The sequence below is a fragment of the Malania oleifera genome, chromosome 9, assembly GCF_029873635.1.
Source record: "Malania oleifera isolate guangnan ecotype guangnan chromosome 9, ASM2987363v1, whole genome shotgun sequence".
In the NCBI taxonomy this organism is placed as follows: Eukaryota; Viridiplantae; Streptophyta; class Magnoliopsida; order Santalales; family Ximeniaceae; genus Malania; species Malania oleifera.
In genome coordinates, this window is record NC_080425.1 from 82568816 (window position 1) to 82590324 (window position 21509).

General features: G+C 36.2%; 1 protein-coding gene across 1 annotated transcript; it reads right to left on the minus strand.

Annotated features, from left to right (window-relative positions):
• Positions 1-41: 41 nt before the first annotated feature.
• LOC131164910 (DEAD-box ATP-dependent RNA helicase 20) lies at positions 42-21303 on the minus strand. Its single transcript, XM_058122453.1, has 10 exons — positions 20906-21303; positions 20496-20761; positions 8151-8330; positions 7882-8043; positions 7480-7634; positions 6271-6363; positions 5808-5893; positions 5498-5724; positions 1837-2070; positions 42-425 (listed from the first exon to the last, which is right to left on the minus strand). The coding sequence occupies exons 1-10, from the start codon at positions 20959-20961 to the stop codon at positions 364-366; spliced, it is 1521 nt and encodes a 506-aa protein (XP_057978436.1). The 5' UTR covers positions 20962-21303; the 3' UTR covers positions 42-363.
• Positions 21304-21509: the final 206 nt, after the last annotated feature.

Consider the following 21509-nt stretch of genomic DNA (forward strand, 5'->3'; position numbering starts at 1 on the left):
TAATTTCAGTAACTGGCAAAACAGGGGGTCAACTAGAAAAATGGAAGAAATGGAAGTGTTGCCTCCTCTGCACAATAAAAAAACTTGTAAAAGGTGGTAAACCTTGTGTTCTATCTTACAGAGATGTGCTCAACTTACCCCAAGTTTTAAAGAGGGAAAAGTTTAAGCTCAACCCTCTAGTCAAACAAATCTCCCCAGATCAAGCTGAAGGTATAAATGAGATACAGAATGATGCAAGAGGGTCCCTACCCAACAACTGCGAACCAAAACTACAAGCACTAGCAGTATTTACCCCGTACTCATCTTTGCAGAACAGCTTGCTCGCTACCTTTCCTCCAACGGCATTTACTTCGGTAGAACTGACTAGCTCCAAGGGCGGCTGCCACCACCATGGCCCCTCCCACGGTCTCGAAATCCACCATGACCTAATAGGTAATAAATGAAAGAGAATATCATTTTAATTATAATCAACTACTCAATGCATGCACCCTCATGTGTCAGAGAGAGAGAGAGCCCACACTGGCCTCGCACAAAGCAGGAGCTGTTGTGATGGCATCACGAATGACATAAGAACAAGCAATAGCTCAATTGGTAATAATGTGATTGTTTTGGTGCAGTCTTCAAAAATATTAGGAAAATGGAACAAAATAATAATTTTAAAGACAGTAGAATCAAGTAAGCTACTAAAACTAATTACTATGGCCACACTCATTCTTCTGCTGCTCAAATCTCATGGAAAACACAATGGAAACATTTTCGTTAAGCACTAATGGCACACCAACTACAAACACAATTTTGGAATGCGTGTGCATGTATATCTATGTTGATTTTAAGTCCGAATGTTTGGATGTGAGATTTTTAGACAAGTTTTTATTGAATTTTGGGGTTTCTATAAAACCCATCCACCAAATCCAAATGCTCCTGAGATTTTAACTTGGGCCACAAAAGGTTACCCAAGAAAGAAATTTCAGTAATCCTGGAATTTGCAAACAATGAACTTCAAAATTGCAAAAAAAATAATAATAATGAACTTCAAAATCATAACATTTGCAGAACTCCTTATCCAAACTAGCATAAGTAAATATTGAAAAACTCTACAAAGCCTTCCAAACCTTTTTTGGAATCAAGTACTATTAACACATGAAATTACTAATAATGCATGCAAAAATAGTAAAATTGCAATGGAAAGAATCCTTTTTCCGCTGTTGTGATCATTGCTTTGTGCTGTGACATTGCCTTTGGCACAAATTGGTTTTCGTTCCAAATATATGCTGTTTATAAGATCGATGTTATTGCCATCAAATTTTTTTGGGACCAGCCAACTTCTAAATTTTACAGGTATGATCTCTTGGAACTAGGTGACTTTTTAAATTTCAATGAATTTAATTCAACCTGTACTCATGATTTACCATGAAATATGAATATAGAATTTTATACTATATCTAACTGTGGACATCAAAATATTAACAGAGCCACTGTTTAAATCTTCTCAATGTGACTCTTAATTCTGCTAATGAAGAAATTTGGTAGTCATGAGCATTAATAAAAGATTAGTCAAGGCAAATAATGTGGCTGCCTTTAGTAACACGGTGGAGCAGAGGGTAGTTTTGAGCATTCTTATTTCCAAGTATCCAAAACGGTTCATTTGACCATATGTCATCACCATTATACTGAACAGATGCTCCTTGGTCAAACAGGGGGCAGGAGTTCGAATCAGCAACCAAAGCTCACAAATATGGTATGAATTTTGTTAGGCAGGCACACATGCATTTAGGAGTGCATGTGCACATGGCCAAATTAAAGATTAAAAAAGTAAAAAGATTCTAATCAACTAACCTGATGGAGGAGGAGGTGCACCACGCCCCATTGCTGCCAGTTCAGGACTAACCTTCTGCCCAGCTTCTTCAAGGATCGTAATAAGTTCCTTAGCAAACCTTGCATTTGCAGCTGTGAAGAAAGTGTATGCTGTTCCTTTGGCACCAGCCCTTCCTGTTCGGCCAATGCGGTGAACATAGTCCTCAAGGGAGCCCGGAAAATCATAATTGATCACATATTTTACATCCTTGACATCTGGCATCAACTCAAAACAAATTACAAAGGGAACAAATTTGGCCTTTATAGAGTAGAGCATGGGTTGACAGCACCCTGCAAACTTGTGCAACATCAAAATGTATAATTTCTTTTTTCCACAAACAATACAAGACTCATTTGTACATGGGCCAATTATGCACAAAATTTTCACCGATCCCTTAGGGATGCCAGTTACCTACTCATCAATGCTTGGGAGAGAAATCATAAACACCTACAAGATGCAGAACCTTCAAAGTGGGTGCAGTCCTCAACACCCCATAAGTGAATATAGCATGGTTTCAAAACCTGGACCGGAGACCAACCCAGTAGGGTCACCAGTGATGTTAGCATGACATAATAACATGAGTTATTTATTTATGTATATATATCTATATTACAAAAATAATATTACCCCTATTCCTACTTAAATATGATAAAAACATTGATTAAAATCATGTATATTATCATTCAATCCAAAAAAAAAAAATCACTAACAATTTTATAAATAAATTTAAACTATTTTCTTATTTTCTTAAATATTATTTAGAATTTTTATTTAAATATTATTCTTTTAGTCAAAACAAAAATAAAACTTACCCTTTTAAAAATAATTAGAATTAATCTCCAATAATATATTTTAATAAGATATCTTGTATTATATAAGAAAATGAGAAATTAAGATTTAAAACATGCTAAAATGAAAATGCTTAGTGATGCGAGCCCATGTCATAAAGCACGACTGATGCTAAAATGGTAGCAGTTTGAGTGATGGTGCATTCCATGATGTGAGTGCACTGTAGCTGGCATAGAAGTTGGACAAACATCCTTCTTTCATGATACGAAACCAGTCTCCCATTTCCCAACAGCAGCTTCCCTCTTCTAAGTCCAAAAGCCCTTCCCTTCCCTTCCCTTCCCTTTACCCCACTTCCATCTCTCTCTCCCTCCCTCCATAAAAGACAAAATAAGCTATGTATGCAAGCTCAGTTCTAGTGTTCTATCATTTTCTCAAGCCTAGAAAACCATCCACACATGGCAGAGGAAACTGAAAGGTGTATTGCCCTACGAAAGCACCACCAATCATGGGTGGAAGTGCTGGTGATGGAGAAACCCACTGTAAAGAAAGAGCTGCTGCTTTTGCCTGTATGGAGCCAAAAAGTCGTCGGAAAAGCACCTAAAATGCAGAATTTTTGTAAACCCCATGGGCCAGGTTGACTCACCTCCAAGCCTGGTTCAGACCCAGGTCAGCCAAGTCTATGCTGGGTCATGTCAAATCCGGTTTTGAGATGCTGACCAGACCGGACCAGTTCCAGTTGAACCTGGTCAGATTGATATGGGTTTTAAAACCATGGAACATAGCATTAAGACCATCCAGCCAAACCACTGAGACTCTGAGAGAGTTGTTCCAAAATACTAGAGTAGACTTATATAAACTAAAATAATTTAGAAAATATAATTAATATGATAAATGCATCACCAACATCCTTATCTTAATCCATAAGATCAGGATGCACTAAATGCAAAACTTAAGACCTGTTTGGTATCGTTGTTGTTTTCTATATGTTTCTATTTCTCCACAGTGAAGAAAAAAATTATAAAAAGACGTTTGTACCTATTTGGTATTGTTGCTATTTTCTGCTTTCTGTTTCTCCGCAGCAAAGAAACAAATTATAAAAACGCGTTTATTTATTTTGTCACTTGTTTGTTTCTATTGCTAGTTTTCAACTATTTGCCAAAAAACTGAAAACCAAATTTTATGGTTTTCTGTTGTTTTGACAACTTGTTGCCAAAATTTTTAATATCCAGAAATAGTTTTTTTTATTAAATTATTCAATTTATATACCTTTAAATTAAAATCAAAATTAATTGATCATAAGAATTTAAATATAATTAAAATAAAAATATACATAAATTTCAAAAAATAATAATAAAGTCAATTAAAAAATACTTTTACTATTTTTCAATTGTCATGTCCAATAAATTTTTTATTGTAAAGTAAATTTTGAAAGTAGAACAATTAAGCAAAATAATTATAATAAATTTTATTTTTATTATAGTAATTTCTTAATGTGTATTCTTTGTAATTTTATTATTTTAATCATATATTTACAATATTATTTGATTTAAAGATGAAAACGAACATTTTTTTAATTAAGTTTTTATTTTGTATTAGTCTTATAAATGTTAACCAAATATGTTGTTGGTTTTTGGTTTTCATTTCTGGTTTTGGTTTCTCTAATTTTTTATAGTGATACCAAATGGTCCCTTAAGTTACGTTTAGTTTGCGGAATGCCTATTCCCAAGAATAGATTAGTTTAGTAGGTTTATTACAATTAGTTATACAAGAAATTATATTGTTACTACAAAGCAAATAACAATGTGAAACATTTTATAAGTCCATGATAAGAAATAGATAAGAAATAACTTCCCAAATTTCATCATGAGGATGTTTATTCCTTTCTTATTACATATTAAATGAAATAATTAGGAATATATAAGGACTAAATATTCCCTTGATTCCTAAAATTTAAACTGTACTCCATCTTATTTCAATGAATAGCTATTCTTCCAAACCAAACGAGCTATAAATATGTGGACAAATGTTTCAAGTTGAAAGCAACCACAAAAATGAACTCCTCCCCCCCCCCCCACCCACCACTACACCCCAAAAATAATAATAATAATAATAATAATAATAATAATAATAATAATAATAATAATAGTAATAACAACAACAAAAACAACATCTCTCTTGTATTAGGTTTAAACATCCAAAAAACAGAACATTTCCGAAATAGTTCAAAAATCCTCGAACAATAACACAGAATGTTAAACCTATATACTGAGGGTTGGGGTAAGGCAGTTAAAACCTACATCTTAATCCCAACAAGGAGCAAGTTGTGAAATATTATCCCCTTCCATACCTTGTTTTTGTTTTTCGCAATGAAGCATGCAGCGAGGGATGGAGTTAACCTATTTTGCACCTAGCACTCAGCATCAATGATAAAAGCTTCAAATTTTTTCATAATTTACAAATAAATAAATAAATAATCTCTTGGCACTACTCTGCCAGTGTAATGTCCAGCATCTTATCCTTTTTCAATAGCTGATCCTAGGTCCCCAAAAAGGAAGGTTGCAGCATGTTGACAGTCAGCAATCAGCATAAAACTTAGTAACACTTAATGAACATGAAATGAGGAGATATAAAAGGCCCCCAGCTGGAGTGGAATGGTTCAAAAGTATTCAGTTTCCAATCACAAGTAGACACTCTTAATTAAGTTGAATTGAAATCTTGGCACAGAAATGATGAGAAATACAATGCCATGTTTCATAGCCCTACATGAATAACCAAACCTGCCCAACAGAAATAAGAACCAGATAATAGCATTAAAAATTGAAGTACCATATTATATGTGTGTACTGTACATACCTAAACCACGAGCTGCAACATCCGTTGCAGTCATTATTGGACTCTTTCCAGATTTGAATTCAGACAGGACCCAATCCCTTTCTGCTTGACTCTTATCCCCATGGATTGAGAGAGCCGGCCAACCATCCATTCGTAGTTGCCGAGTTATTTGGTCACATCCTTTCTTGGTGTCCATGAATATTAAAATCCGGCTGCCATCCATGATATCCTCCAGCAACTTCACCAATCTGGAATAATTAAGACATCCATAGAAAGACTGTAAGCTACAATCATTTATAGAAGCATCAAAAAAGTTAGAACAAGTTGTTACTTATTATATTTCTGACTCTCAGAAACAATGTCCACATGCTGGCGAATCGCATGGTTAGCTTTCAAGTCTGAAGAGCCTATAATCACCTGAGCAAAAGCCAATGAGAGAGCCAAGTAAATATGGATGTCCTCGCTATTTGAGCTGGATCTTGAGGGAAAATCACTTAAAATTTTTAAATTGATGACCAGACACCTTATTGGGACTGATTAACCAGACTTCAGGGGTAGGTTAAAAATCCCAACTACAAATACCTGGCCTATTGTGAGTAATTGAATGAACTGAAAAATAAGATATAAAATGATTTTTTGATGAATACCATCAAAGGTCAAGAGAAAAGACTTATGTACAAAGGAGGCATACACCCAAGGATATGAAACAAAAATTCAACTGTTCTAGAACAACATGCCCTTCTAAACGCTCATGAACTCATCGTACATTGCTAACAATGCATAGAGACCTCTACCTTATATGGATTGTACAAGAATTTCCATGCAAGTTGTTCAACCTCCTTCGGCCATGTGGCACTCCAGTACAGAGTTTGACGATCGGGGCGAATCTGCATTAATATATATAATTAAGACAACCAGCAATCAGTAGAACGAAACTAATAAATACGAGAGAGAGAGAGAGAGAGAGAGAGAGAGAGAGAGAGAGAGAGAGAGAGAGAGAGAGAGAGAGACTGAGAATAGCAACAGGGTGGGTTGGGGCAGGGATCCAGATTTGGCTGCATTTTCCTCATCCTCATCTCGACCCTGCCGCATCCCCAGGGAACTATTTTTTCCCATTTTTCATTGATCTCTCTCTTCTGGGTCAAACACACTAAAAGTTAATTAATAATGGTAAACCAAGAAAGAATTAAGAATGATAAAATCCCATAATTATTCACAACTATTAACTATTTTAAATACAATTTGGGCGGGCCAGCATTTAGGCCCTGCCCCTATCTCAGGTAGACATGTATCCTTCCCCTTCCCGTTTGTATCATATCAGGATAGGACACAGCTAAAGGAAGAATAAATAGCCATCCCTAAAAGCAAGAGGGGGTGCAGGCAACAGAGGCTCTGGAAATATGTGTTCATGTTCATCCGAGTGCAGGTTCCACAGTATATTTTACTGTTTATTCTATTGCCTATTAAAAAATACTGAATTGTCATCTCATAAAATGGTTTTCTATGCCACTGAATGCAATCTAGCTATAAGAATTTAAGCACAATTGTTACAGAATTAGTCGCTTAACCTAAGCTCTTGGAATTTTTTCCTATACTGTAATTAATTAAAATCAAAGCAATTTTTCTATACCAGAATGTGCATCTAGCAAAATAGCAAAAGATAAATGCTTTCATATGAATACCCCCTTTTAAAATGTAATATTAGGACACATAAAGAGAATATGAAATAACAAACATTAGAAATAGGCGTTTTGATCTAACACAGCAACTTCAGATAAAAAATGAACTGACACGAGCCTTGATGTCTAAAATGAAAATCAGACCAAAACACAAGTATCTATATGTAATTATGAATTTATGTATAACCACAAGCATATTGTAAAAGATGCCAAAATCATCCAGAAAACAATTTCCCAATAAGTGATAGACACATAGATGACGCATTTCGCACTTAAAAAATTTATATACATGAAATTAGTTTTACAAGAACAATCAAAACAAACCTGAGAAACAATCTTTCGAATCTGAGGTTCAAAACCCATATCTAGCATCCGATCAGCCTCATCTAATACAAGATAGGTAACCCTTCTCAAGTTTGTATGATGAGATTCCAACATATCAATCAGCCTCCCTGGTGTAGCAATAACAATTTCAACACCTAGTTGGAAACACATTAAAAAAATATATATCAATAAAATTAAAGATAAGAATAAAAAAAAAATTATGATAACAGAAAATGCAGCAAGTGAAAATTGAAGCACATGCATCAACTTCCGTAATTTTTTTCCAGGCAGCAATAGAATTCACAATACAATACCTAGGCATTGTAAGCTTAACCAGCACACACGGCAGAATAAAAGAACAAGTTGTGATAGTCATTATGTAGCAGAAAATTCATCTCAAACCTTTCTGGAGATCACGCACTTGAGGTCCCTTTGGAACACCACCATATATACAGGTACTCTTAATTCTTGATGATGCACCAAATTTAGTTGATTCTTGTTGTATCTGAACTGCAAGCTCACGGGTTGGAGCTAAAACCAGTACAATTGGACCATCTCCAGGAGCTGAAAAAACAATAGAAAAACCAAAACTTATACCCTACAGTGATCAGGGAAAAAGAAAAGTTTATGAAAATCATAGTTAGACACACATTAAGAATATACTTTTTTACCTAAAAATGGCTGGGCATTAACATGGACAATTGCAGGCAATAGATAAGCAAGCGTCTTCCCTGACCCTGTTTCAGCAATACCAATGAGATCACGACCCTTCATAGCCATTGGCCATCCTTGAGCTTGAATAGGTGTGGGTTCAACAAAGCCCGCTTTTGTAATTTCTTGCATGACATAATCTGCAGTCATGATATCAAACATTCAGAACATATGACATTCAAGAATAAAAATATCAACTTGATTTAAAAGTTCAATTCAAAAATAAATAATAATATAAACAATATATTTGATGCTACACAACAATTTTTCTATAAAATATACAATTGCATAAAGATATTAATACAGGAGAATTTGCATTTTTTAGGTGATGTTGACTTAAGGTAATATCTGCCCTAAGAATCATTCAAAATAAAAAATAACATAGGCAATATAACAGTTGATGTTATGCAAAATTTTTATAAAATATGCACTTGCATAAAGAAAATACAAGAGGATTTGCATCTTGACTTGAGGTAATGTCTGATGCCCCAATAGTCACATCCTCATGAATAGGACTATGGAATGTAATCATAAAAATATCCTTGGACCAAACGTAGCCTCAGTAGAGACCATAAAACAGGGTATAAAAAAAAAAAAAGCAAAAAACACTCAGCAGTGCTACTCTTAGGACCTTTTCAGGAACACTTCAAAATATTCATACTAACAAAAATTAAATACCCATTTTTTAATATGTAATTGGAATGCATATAAGTGCTCTCTGGAGCATTTCAATCAAGTGCTCTTAGTAAAATAATTTATCTAATTAAGACAGTAGAAGCAAAAAAAAAAAATCCTAGCTTGCACTTTCAGTGCAAGTGCTTGAGATAGTCACCTCTTAAAATTTAACATGTGCACTTATTTTTCAACATTGCCGGCAGTCCCCCCACTCACTTCATGAACTAATTCTCTCTCTATGTAATCTATTGTCTTGTGGATGGTATTTTTGCTCACTCAAATCACCATCAGATTGATTCGTTGAATTGATCTCAAACTCAAATTGCTCACTCAATCAGACTCATTCTATATTGTTCTGGTCAGATTAGACAGCATTTTTCTGTGGATGTGTGGATATTTTGGGTACAGAATGGGTAAAAATAGCAAAAATATGAGTTTGAGATCAATGAGAAGGAAGACATTAGTGGCAGATTACTTGAATTTGGAGATCTGGGGACAGGTACTCAAAAGGGTTTGTTCTCATCTTAATTGCAGTGGAAATTTTACTAACACTATTGATGGTGAGGCTGAACTCTAGCATTTATCATTTTCTTGTATCTATTTGTTCGCTACGGAAGTATGGCAAATGTTGAGAAACCAACTCTAGCTCTGTTATTTTATTTTGATAACAAAAGAAATGTAGGTCCTAAAAAGGAAAAAACAAACAAAAAAATGCAAAGAAGAAAATCTAACAAAGAAATAAATAAGAACACCCCTTTTTAAACCCTTCACTTGGTGGTCAATTGCACACTTCAAGTTAGCTGGTTCAGAGTGACCATTTATCATCTAACTTTTTCACTCCCATACAGTCAATCTTCTTGTCCCCCAGGGTCAGACAATCACAGGCCTATCTTGTCCATAAGTAGTTGAGCTTCAAGATCCTTCCCATCAATCTCCACTAAAGGAGAGACGGGTAGGCAAAACACCATCCCTAATCTGATCACTCACTTCCTGCTACTTAGTCTTTATCCCATCAAGCTCAGAAGTGCAAATACCCTCTAAGCCTTCAAGCAAAGTCATTGGCATGTAAGAAATATCACCACATAAACTGGGGGAACCTAAAACATGCTTTTTTGCTCATGAAACTCATCCAATAAAATCCACCATCACAAGAAAATTCATCATCAAAATTATTCCTATTGGCCTTACAAGGCTTAAAATCTTGTTATCTTGTTTTGATGCTAACAAACAAGTGAAATTTAACATATTTGTGTGAGTAATGTTATTTCAGGGCTCACATATGAGAAAGTAAGGTGAAAGTACTCACAAGGATCAAATGAAACTTAAATGAGTCAGAGCATGGATTTAAAGATAATATATTAAAACTTGAAGAATATGAGGTCATGCATGATTTGTTGAAAGCCAAGGAAAGTTTAAAGTCAAAAGAGCCAAAGAAAAGCAAAGTGAGAGAGCTTAAAGAATATTAAAACTTGAAGACCAAGAAAGGGTCAAAGCAAGCATGAAGACTTGAGCGTTTAGAATGTTAATGTCTTAGAAGTCTCATGTAAGTGCTTTAATGTTTAAAATATCGTTTGAAATATTTTGAAGCTCTTAGGTTAACTTCTTGGACCTAGATACCTTTTAAAATACTTGAAAAATATTTTTATAAGGTCAAAAATTATTTTAAAAAGGTTAGAATCATTTTTGGAATGAAAAGTACCAAAAAGAGTTTTTCCAAATGCTGTTAGTTTTTATACATCTGCATTGAGGTGAATTTTTCTCTATCAAAAATTCCTTATTTTAAAATGTGTTCAACATGAAAGTTGTAGGATTTTCTCTTAACTTTCTTTTGACACCAAGAACACCTAATTTGGAGTTATACAGAAAAAGTTATGGCTAAAACACTGAAGCGGGGTCACAACTGTCAACCAACCGAACACTGTTCATGGGAGGAACTTCAGCTGTCTGAACAGCACACAGAACCACCTCAAATGTCTGAAGATTTTCTGGGACAAAACTGAAACAGGCAGTAGCTGTTTAGATGTCTGAACTCAACACCTCAGACATCTAAACTTGACACTTCAGACGTCTAAACTCACTCTTCAGACATTTGACCCTGTGTCCAGTTCATTTTTTAAGGGGTTTCAGGAACTTCAAATGATTGAACTCGACTCTTCAGACATCTGAACACTGTTCAACGGGCAAATTTTTTAAAATCTAATATTTTAAATAGTAGCTATTTGGGCTCCAAATTTTCTAACAACTTGGGAAACTATTTAAGGCAACTTTTGCAACAAGGAAACTTGTTTGAAAGCCTATAAATACATGGCTTTGCAAATCAAAAATATACCAAGAATTGAAAAATCTGTTTGTGAAACTGAAAGCACTCTTGTTCTTACAAGTTCTCTTGCTCACTCATTGTAAAACTCTTTTGCTAAGCTATTCTGAAGTGCTAATCCTTCCTCCTCTGAATTCCCACTGTTAATCCTCTTCTAAGAAGGATATTGGTGAATTCTACACTTAAACTTCATTGTATTTCATATTGATATTTTACATTGAAGTATATAGTGCTGAAATTGTACTAACTTGCTCTTTGTGAGAGTATATTTGTACGCATACTATATCTTGTTTCTTGTAATTCTTTGACGTTCCAAGGATTGTTTGGATCGTTGGCTAAGCAAGGGGATATTGCTTAGAAAGGCGGGCTCTAACCTAAAGGAATGACCGAACGAGGGGACATCATTTGGAGAGGCGGGCTCTAGCGTAGTGAAGGAGTGTTTGAGCGTGGGGTATCGTTTGTAAAGGTTTTGTTCCATCCGTCAACGGAACAGGTTTAGTGAATCCTTTAGTGGTTTGCCAAAGACGAGGACGTAGGCTAGGTATAAGCCGAACCTCGTAAAAATCCCCGTCTCACTTTCTCTTTCCCTATTCTTTATTTTCAGTTCATATACAACTGCGTGGATGTTTTAAATATCTAAATTATACATACTACGCATATTTGGAAATCAAGTAAACTTGGAGTCCAATTTTGATTTGGGTTGCGGAAACCGAAAGGGAGTACGTTGGTTACACCATATCTTGCGGAAACCATACGGGAGTACGTCACTTGGTTAACATCCCAAAGATAAATTTACCAAGAGTTTATTTGAATTCTAAATATTTGGAAAGAGTGATTGGATTCATTTATACAGGACTTTACATCAGCAAGCATAAATTCCCATTCACTACAGGGCTCAAATTTGGCTAATATCAACCAACAACCATTTTGAGTTTTTATATTACATAAGTGCTATGTATTGGCTTGTTTGTTTGCTTTCTAATTATAGTTGATTGGTTTGGTTGAATGATTGGATGTTTGTATGGTTAAGGATTAAATAAAGAAACTAAGTTCTTGAGTGCTTAACAAATTAAACAAATAAGTCACAAATTGGTTAAAAGAAATAAAATAAGTTTAAGAATTCTAAAAAGGAATTAAAAGAAATTTTTAAAAGTCAATTCACCCCCCCTCTTGGGAAGCTATTCCTAATTTCAACTCCCATTGTCAAACAACTCAAACTCATCAAGCCAACCTTACTCATTAACCTTCTCACTTGATTTTACCTTCAAATCACTCAAAGTTTCCTCAATGCTAAAACAACTATCAATATTACTATACAAAAATTTACTTATCAGAATTAATTCAATTTATCATCAAGAGAATTCTTCATAAGAAACCTCACATTGTCATCGGATGAGTTTAAACTTTAATAGATTCTACACTAAGGGTGTAAGTGAGTCATACTTACTTGTGAGCTACTCAGACTCAACTCGATTCTACTATAGTTTGAGTTGAGTTCGAGCTACTCAAGTATTTTACCAAGTCAAGTTCAAGCATAATAATAATACTCGAGTCGAGTTTCAAGCCTAATCGAGCTTTTTAATTTTATTATTTTTATATTATATATGTCAAATAATATATATTATGTAAATATATTTAATATTATATGTACGTTATATATTTATATATTTATTCAATATTAATTTATAATTGAGTTGAACTTGAGTTTTACGAACTTGTAGTTAAGTTGAGTTCGAGTTTAACAACTATAGACTCAATCGAGTTCAAGTTGAGCTTCAAGCTTAATATTTTTTAGTCAAGTCAAGTCGAATTCAAGTATTTTACTGTGTTGATTTGACTCAACTCGAACACACCCTTACTCAACCCTATCAGATTCCTTTCCAGCATCCAGAGACGTATTTTCACCATTATTTCCGACAATAAAAATCCAAGTTCTCTAGTCTGCATTTGCATGGTGGTCCCTTAACATCTGGTACAGACAACTCAACCCTTGAAAGTTTTTTGCTGACCTCCCTAAAGTTGCTGAGCTCCCACTCCCTTTCAAAACCCCCCCCCCCCCAAAAAAAAAAAAAGTCTTAAGAAACCAAGAAGCGAGCCACAAAAGATCCTCTTCTCCACCCACACACTGTTGGCAAGACACAATGACACCTCTGCTTCAGTCCTAATTTCTGGGCCCTCCCATAGTTATCCCCTCCCCTGTTAAATGAGCCACCCCACTACTGATACCAGATTGGCAAATGTGTTGGACTTCAAAAGGATGTTGCTGAGCATTTTTCTTGTTTAAAATATTCACCTCAGTTAACAGTTGGCCTAAAATGAAATTAAAATCAAAATAGCCAGCACACTCTAAAAAAATATTAGCTTCAAGCCCAACACCAAACAAGCCATCCTGTCCCTACAATATTGCTCCTGCAAACCCCAGCCACCACTCCTCTGACACTTCAACCACCTAGCTCTTTCCCATGCCTAGGGGTGTACAAAATTTACCGAAAAACAGAGAACTGGACTGAAACCAAACTGTTCGAAACTTTGTATCCAGTATTTCGGTTTCAATCTTCGGTTTCAATTTTGAATTTATAAAAAACCGACTCTCGGTTTCGTTTTCAGTTTCACTTAAAAACAGAACCGAAAAAATCGAAAACCAATTATACCTTAAAAATGATTATTTTTAATACTGTATATATGTGTACTGTAAAATATGTTATTTCTTTAATTATATAACTGAAAGCATTTAATACTTTGTTTTATTAATTAATTTTTTTGACTAATTAAATCTGCATTGTTGTTGAACTTGCTCAAGGATATGGAAGGAGTGGGAATGGAATTTATATAAGATGCATGACTCTCAAAATCCTTATTTTGGCTATGTGGGACAAGTGTAGTGGAGAGTGGAAGATCCGACTATTGGGTTGGGGGAACCTTTGTCTCACATCGGTTGGAGGAAGAATAGAAGCTCCCTCCCTTCCCATATAAAAGTTCATCTAGCCATTCTATTATTGCATTGAGTAAAGCCCTGCATTCAAGTTGTGCAAGTGGGCCACTCTTGTCTACATTCAGATGGGCTTGATTTAGGTTTGGGCTCTTTTGGGCTTACAAATTTTTTTTATTTTTTCTTTGTTTTTAACATATAAATTTTGTATTAAAAACTAAGTGGAAACCAAACGGAACAGTAAAAATTCAGTTTACGGTTACACTAAATCGTCGGTGTACGGTTCGGTTTCGGTTTCAGATTTTGAAAATCAATTTTTTTCAGTTCGGTTATGGTTTTGGTCAAAACCGAACAGATAAGAAACGACTACAACCCTACCCATGCCAACAACATACACAAAAATTTCCATTTTTTGATACCGGTGGCTGAGCATCCCTTTTACCACCTCATTTCATCCAGATCTTTTTTTCTCTTTTAACAAAAACACAAAACATCTGAGCAAGGGCCCTCCCTTTCACTGGTTCAATAATCAACTTCAACCACCACAAAATCTCTCTATAGGAAACCCTCCAACCCCTAGATCAAAGATGGAATGATTCTTCCCCTTAAACTCCACCCATCTGCAATAAATTACCACTTGTAATTGACTAAAGCATCACCCAATATCAACAATTCCCAAATCTCTTTTGATGATGAAAACCCATGTCAGGCTTTGGTGTGGGGCGTATAGAGGGAAGAGCTTTGGTGGTGTCTCATCTTCTCTTTGCAGACAATACTCTAATTTTTTGTGACGCTGATCTGGATCAGATTTTGTTTCTCTGTGAGATACTTATGATGTTTGAGGCAGTCTCTAGTTTAAAGATAAATTTGGGCAAGTCAGAGTTGGTTCCTGCTGGTACGGTGTTTAATTTTGACTTATTCTTGCACATCCTTGGATGTAAACAAGGTAATCTTCCTATGAAATATTTGGGTCTTCCTTTGGGAGCCAAATTCAAGGACAAGACAATATGGAACCCAATTATGGAGAAGATAGAACGAAGGTTAGCAGGGCGGAAACGTTTGTACTTATCTAAGGGAGGTAGAGTCACGTTAATTAAAAGCACTCTATCTAATTTACCCACTTACTTTCTATCTTTATTTCCTATTCCTGCTGCTGTGGCTAACCGTATTGAGAAACTCCAAAGGAATTTTTTATGGGGTGGCATTGGTGATAAACCAAAATTCCATTTGGTTAAATGGGATAATGTTTGCTCTCCCATTTCTTCGGGTGGTTTGGGGATAAGGAAGGTAAGACAGTTTAAAGAAGCTTTGCTTGGGAAGTGCTTATGGAGATTTGGGATGGAGAAGGCTGCTTTTTGGAGGCAAGTGATAGAAGTGAAATATGACTGTGAATGGGGTGGTTGGTGTACTAGGCCTATTAATGGTCCACATAGTGTTGGCTTGTGAAAAAATATTAGTCGGGGATGGCCTTCTTTTTCTGGCCACTTTCTATATGATATTGGAAATGGGTCTAAGGTGAAATTTTGGCAAGACCATTGGTGTGGTGAGACATCTCTTGCAGTCAGCTATCCTGATTTGTATAGATTTTGCCGAGATAAAGAAGCTAGTGTGGCTGAGCTTATGAAGTTTGATAATGGAGTCTTGTTTTGGGATGTAAGTTTCTTTAGGGGTATGCACCTTCGGGAATTAGAGGCCTTGACTGGTTTTATGGATACCAGATATGGTGCATCGGTGAAAGGGTTCGGTGAGGATAAGATGTGCTGGAAATCAGATGGAGAGAAGGGCTTCTTGGTTAAAGGTTATTATGGTATTTTAATGGGCTCCAAAGATTGTGGCTTTCCTTAGAAAATTATTTGGAAACAGAAAATTCCATCTAGAGTAGCTTTTTTCGTTTGGACTGCTACTTTAGGGAAATGCTTAACAATTCACAATTTATGAAAAAGAAAGGTTTGGATATTGGATTGGTGCCACATGTGCAAGTGTAATAATGAGAAGGTTGATCATCTTTTTATTCATTGTCCAGTTGCAATGGACTTGTGGGTTATGGTGTTGGGTTTGTTTGGAGTGAGCTGGGTTATGCCGCAATCTGTAGTGGGACTTCTAGCATGTTGGCAAGGCAGATTTGGTCGTAATCGAAATGGGTTTATTTGGTTGATAGTTCTCATTGTTTATTGTGTTGTCTTTGGAAGGAGAGAAATAGTAGGTGTTTTGAAGATAAGGAAAGATCCATTTCGAACCTGAAGCTATTTTTCTTTACAACTTTGATGGATTGGTTGGCTGCTTTGCGAAACCAATCATTTTCTTCTGTTTTTGATTTACTAGATTCTTGTAATTTCTGTTTTTGCTTTGTTTACCCCATGTACACTCCTTGTGTATTTGGTGTTCATTTTTTATATCAATAAACTCATTACTTGTCCCAAAAAAAAAAACCCCATCCAAACACACAAAAATCAATGAAAGGCACTTAATAAACTAATGAGCAACCAGTGAAGTAACCCCACTCCATCAATTAACACAAGGATTTCACTCCCAACAACAAAATCACCACAACCAACCTTCTCCAATATTAGATCGAAGAACTTGCTTCCAATAAGGTGGTATCATGGCTCTAAGGTAGACAAGGAAAAATAATTATAGATATTATTATAGTGGCATCACACAAAGTAATTCATGGCCCCCTCACCTATAATTCATTTCAGTGTTTTTAAAGGCATTTCTTAGGCACACCTCGAGGCGCTTTGGGGCCAAAACGTGCTAAGGTGTATTTTCAAAGCATAAATCCTTCAACGTTTATGCCTTTGGGGGTGGGGCAAAAGGCAAGTTTTTTACAAATCAAGTGAAAGGCATACACTTTTGGGGCTAGCATTTTTAGATTATTTTGATGATATAAAATATGTATTAAAAAAGCAACAAAAAAAAAAAAAATCATATTGGGCAAAGGAACCATAAGCATTCCTACTTCGCTTCAACAAATGAAGACCATCTCCCTCCATTCGAAAATTTCTAACAGAGAACCATCTCCTCTAATAATTTGTCTGTCTCTGGCGAGCTCCTCCAACGGGACAACCGGCACTTCATTGTGACTGCTCTCTCTCTCCCTATCTGGCAACCCCCTTTAGATCTTCAACATCATTGTAGACATGGTTATTAAAATTGCAATATGGATAGTAGGATTCTACGACCCAAATTCACCCAAACAATCCAAGTCGCAACAAAAATCAGATCAAGTAGAATCGTGGTAGAATCGTAAAAGAATTGTAGAATCGTAATTAGAATCGTACAGATCCCACTCTATTACCTAAATTGAGATTTTTTTCCCCCTTTTTGGACTTCAATAATGTGGCCCAATACATGTTTTTATTTGCGCAAAGGCCTCAAAAGGTTTATGTTGGGTCCAAAGTCTTTCGGAATTAGGGCAAAATGGCTCCCAACCTCCCATCAATGAACAAATTCGGCGGAATCTGAACCTAACTTCCCTGGAGTTTGACACCTCAGTTCTCAACTCATTGAAATTCTGCAAAACAACACCTAAATTTCTCTCCTGTTTGACAACCACAGAGCTCTCCATCTAGTGACTGGTGTTTGATCAGCAGCAGCTAGCAGTCTTGCTGTTTGATCAACAGTTCTTTGGTGTTCAACAACCATAGTTCCTAGGGTTTGACAAAAATTCAGCCCTCAGTCCTCTTCCTTCTTTGGTGTTCGACAAGACCACGTCAGTCCTCTTCAACACAGAGTTCTTGTTTGATCAACAGAAGCCGAGAAAAAGCTAAGCCATCAGGCCCAGCAGAGCTGCAAAGGTATGCCTTGAAACAAATTTTTTGCTTCTTGAAAAGACTCAATAGTGGGCATTGTTTTTCTCCATCTTCTTCTCCTTTTCTTGCTCTTCTTCTTTTTCTTCTTTTTATTGTTTGAACTTTTTATTATATTTTTAACTTCTTATGCTTACCAAGTTACTAACCAAGTTCTTAGTCTTAAGACTTGCCATAAGTTCCACATATATAATTTTTAAATTTTTATTTTACATTGAAAGTAGAATCTTACGATTCTCAATCCAATTATACAATTCAATCCTGTAGACCCCTCCAATGATCCCACTTAGAATCCCGATTCTAACAACCTTGATTGTAGATCGTCGACCAACCCCAAATCTTCTCCAAACTGTGCCTTTTTCTTCTCAGAGGACCTTTTCCCCAAAACCCTCTCTTTTTCTCACTTCAACAAGCCACAAAGACTAAGAGATGATCTCTCTCTTCATTTCCATTCAGAAGTTACCTATGAGAGGAAAAAGGAGAAAACTGAGTGATTCAACACTCAAAAAGGCAATGGGAAGAGACTTGGGAGTAAAATAATTAAGCTCAATGATGGGCATGAGGCAGTAGTCCTATAATTCATGGGGAACTACCCTCCCAACCACTCTCTAATCTATTCTTTGGGGCAAAGATTAAAGAACATGTTTCACTTTAATTATTTAATACAATTCATATATTTTTAATAGATATAATCAATTTATATATTTTTAAATAAAAATTCAATTTCCAAAAGGCCTACGCCTCAACGCCTTGAGGCTTACAGATCATATCATCAAGGTAAAACACCTTGCCTTATGCTTTTGCCTTTCAAACACTGATTCATTTCACAACAGTCTACAAATGTTGAGAAGGAGACAACTCATGTGGAGGATGCAAATGCTATTAGAGAGCAAATTGCGACTAATGGAGAAGATGTAAGACGGGGAGTGCCCATTCAAGTGATCAGGAAAGGATGGCGTCAATTGGTGTCAAATGGGGAAAAAGTGTGGGATGGAAGACATCACAAACTGTGTGGATAGATTTGCACTGCCTTTTGCACTACCCCATGGTCAACAACTAAGGCATGGTAGATTGCATTACTAGCTTATTTGGAAGATTTTGTTATGCAGGGAGGTGACCTACAAATGTACACCCTCATTCTTTTCCATGATCCTATACATGGATCTTGACACTCCTTGACAAACCTAGCTATAGCATGATTGATTGTAGTTCTTATCATAGCCAAGCCTTCACAAGTTATAGTCAATTTTCTTTTCTAATAGCCAATGTTGTTTCGTAATAATGCTCATTCAGCATTGAATTTTATGGAGCTCCTACTGTTTTCTAGCAAACTGCAGTTGATGTCCTTTTTTCCTTTTAAAAGCATGTTCCTTGTACATTCACTGCATCTGCCATGGAAGTTACTTGCAATTTGGGCTCTATTGCCTTCGCAAATGGCTGCAATATGCTATGAATTTCATTGGCTAATATTTTGTAAATTGAGCTGTGTATTTCAGCATACATATCATTCTAGTATCCCATACAATACCTTTTTAATTTTAGACACAACAAACACATTATTACTTTGTGAGCTCTTCTAATCCAATATATATAAGTACTTATTGATTAATAACATACAAAGAAGTTTTCTATCAAGGAAGTACTTGTGCATAAAAGTACTCATGAGGAAAAGTGAATCTCCAATTTTTAAGTGTTGCCAAATGCAACCTTAAACAAATAATGCTCCAGTCCAAATATTCCCTCTCCAAATATATTGTGAAACAACCATATCAGCATGACCGAACAAAGCCAACTTGCAGGAAGTTGCCCTATCCCCAAGCTCAATGTAGTTCTAATTTTTGCTTCTTTCCAACTGAAGCAATGGACTCCAAAGCATGGTTGCTATTTTCCTTCATAAATACTTCACTCTTTCTATTCAATGTAGTTCTAATTTTTGCTTCTTTCCAACTGAAGCAATGGACTCCAAAGCATGGTTTCTATTTTCCTTCATAAATACTTCACTCTTTCTATTCTCATCCTTGATTCTTTGTTACAAACTCTTTTAATTTTTACTTTGGGAACTCATTCAGTCTTCCTAAGTTTTCCTTACGTAAAGGCTAAATGCTGAGTCTGCTAAAGGTATAAAGCAACCAATGGGGCAAAAGTTTACCCCCATCAAAATACTACATGACAATTACAAGTGATAAAGAAAATTGTAGAGTATAAATTAACACAAGTGGCAACTTCCTCTCCAAATAGCCCTTAAATTTAGCCAAAGAGGAGATATGCCTCTAAGGGCAATGAAAACAAATGCAATGTCTACCAATATTTTAATACAAAATGAGCGAGAGAGTGTCATGGTTGTCTATTCGTTCACTGCAATGTTATTGTTTTTTATCCAAATTGTATCGACTTGTCGGGGAGAAATTAAGCTTAGCCCAATTTACTGACAGAAATGGGAGGTGTAAGAAAATGTTTAAGGGCGTGTGACTGCAAACCAGACAAAGTTCTTACTAGAGTTTCTTTTACACTACAATATCTACAGCGCCTGAGGGGAAATTTTTTGTCTCTATTCGACATAATATAAACAGCTAACCTGGAAAACCCACGTCGCGAAAACTCTTGACGGGTTTCGGGACATCGCGCCCTTCAACCGTTATCTCCCTCCGCAGCCGATAGTCCTCCACCTCTCTCTCCGACATCGAGGCTACCGAAGGTGACTCCACATAGAAGTTCTTTTCGAACGGAGTCAGCCCGTCCAAATCCAGCTTCCGCGGCGACTCAGCCCCGTCGTAGTCCCTCTTGCCGGACGACGACCGAACCCCTCCGCCATAGCCCGATGCTCCGCCGAACCCAGAGTCCCTGAACCAAGACAATGTTAAAGAACGCGAAATGCCCATTAATTTGAAGCGAAGGAGCCAAATTAAGAACTTGTGCTAGTGTGAGAGTGCGTGTGTATTCGCGAGAGAGAGGAGGGGAGGGGGGAAATGGGTAGGAGGGCGTTACGTTCGGCGGTCACGGTAGGAGGTGGGGTCGCCGGAGCGGCTGTCGTAACGGCTCATGGGTGTGCAGGGGTGCGCCGTGGGTTGTAGTAGGAGTGGGATTTTGAAGGTTGAAGAAGAGGAGGGCAGGGTTTTTGGATTTTCCGAGTATCTGTCGCTTCGGTTGGGAAATGCTCTCTCCTCTGGGTCTAGGGCAAGTTACTCCCACGCGTTCAATGTATCGCGTGCGCTACCGTTGCTCAAATAAAAATGCACACATCACAATTGTGTTTCTTAAAATTATTCACATTAGTCACGTCAAACTCTCTTCTACCTATTCAGATTTGAATTCACGTACAACAATTATTTCAGTATTGCAAGGGAGAAGAGGGGAAAGTGAAAATGATAGCCACCCCCAAATATTGGAAGTTCCACTATCAAACTCTTTCTTTTTTTTAACTTATTTTTAATATTTGTCATAATTTGTATTAAACATTTTACTATAACTCGAGTATAAGAGCCTTCCGATTTTTCAATTTGTATTTAGTCAACGTTCGATAACAAAACTAAGTATGTGTTTTTAGTTACTCGTGAACATGATTTATTAACTAATATTAAAAATAGTCACT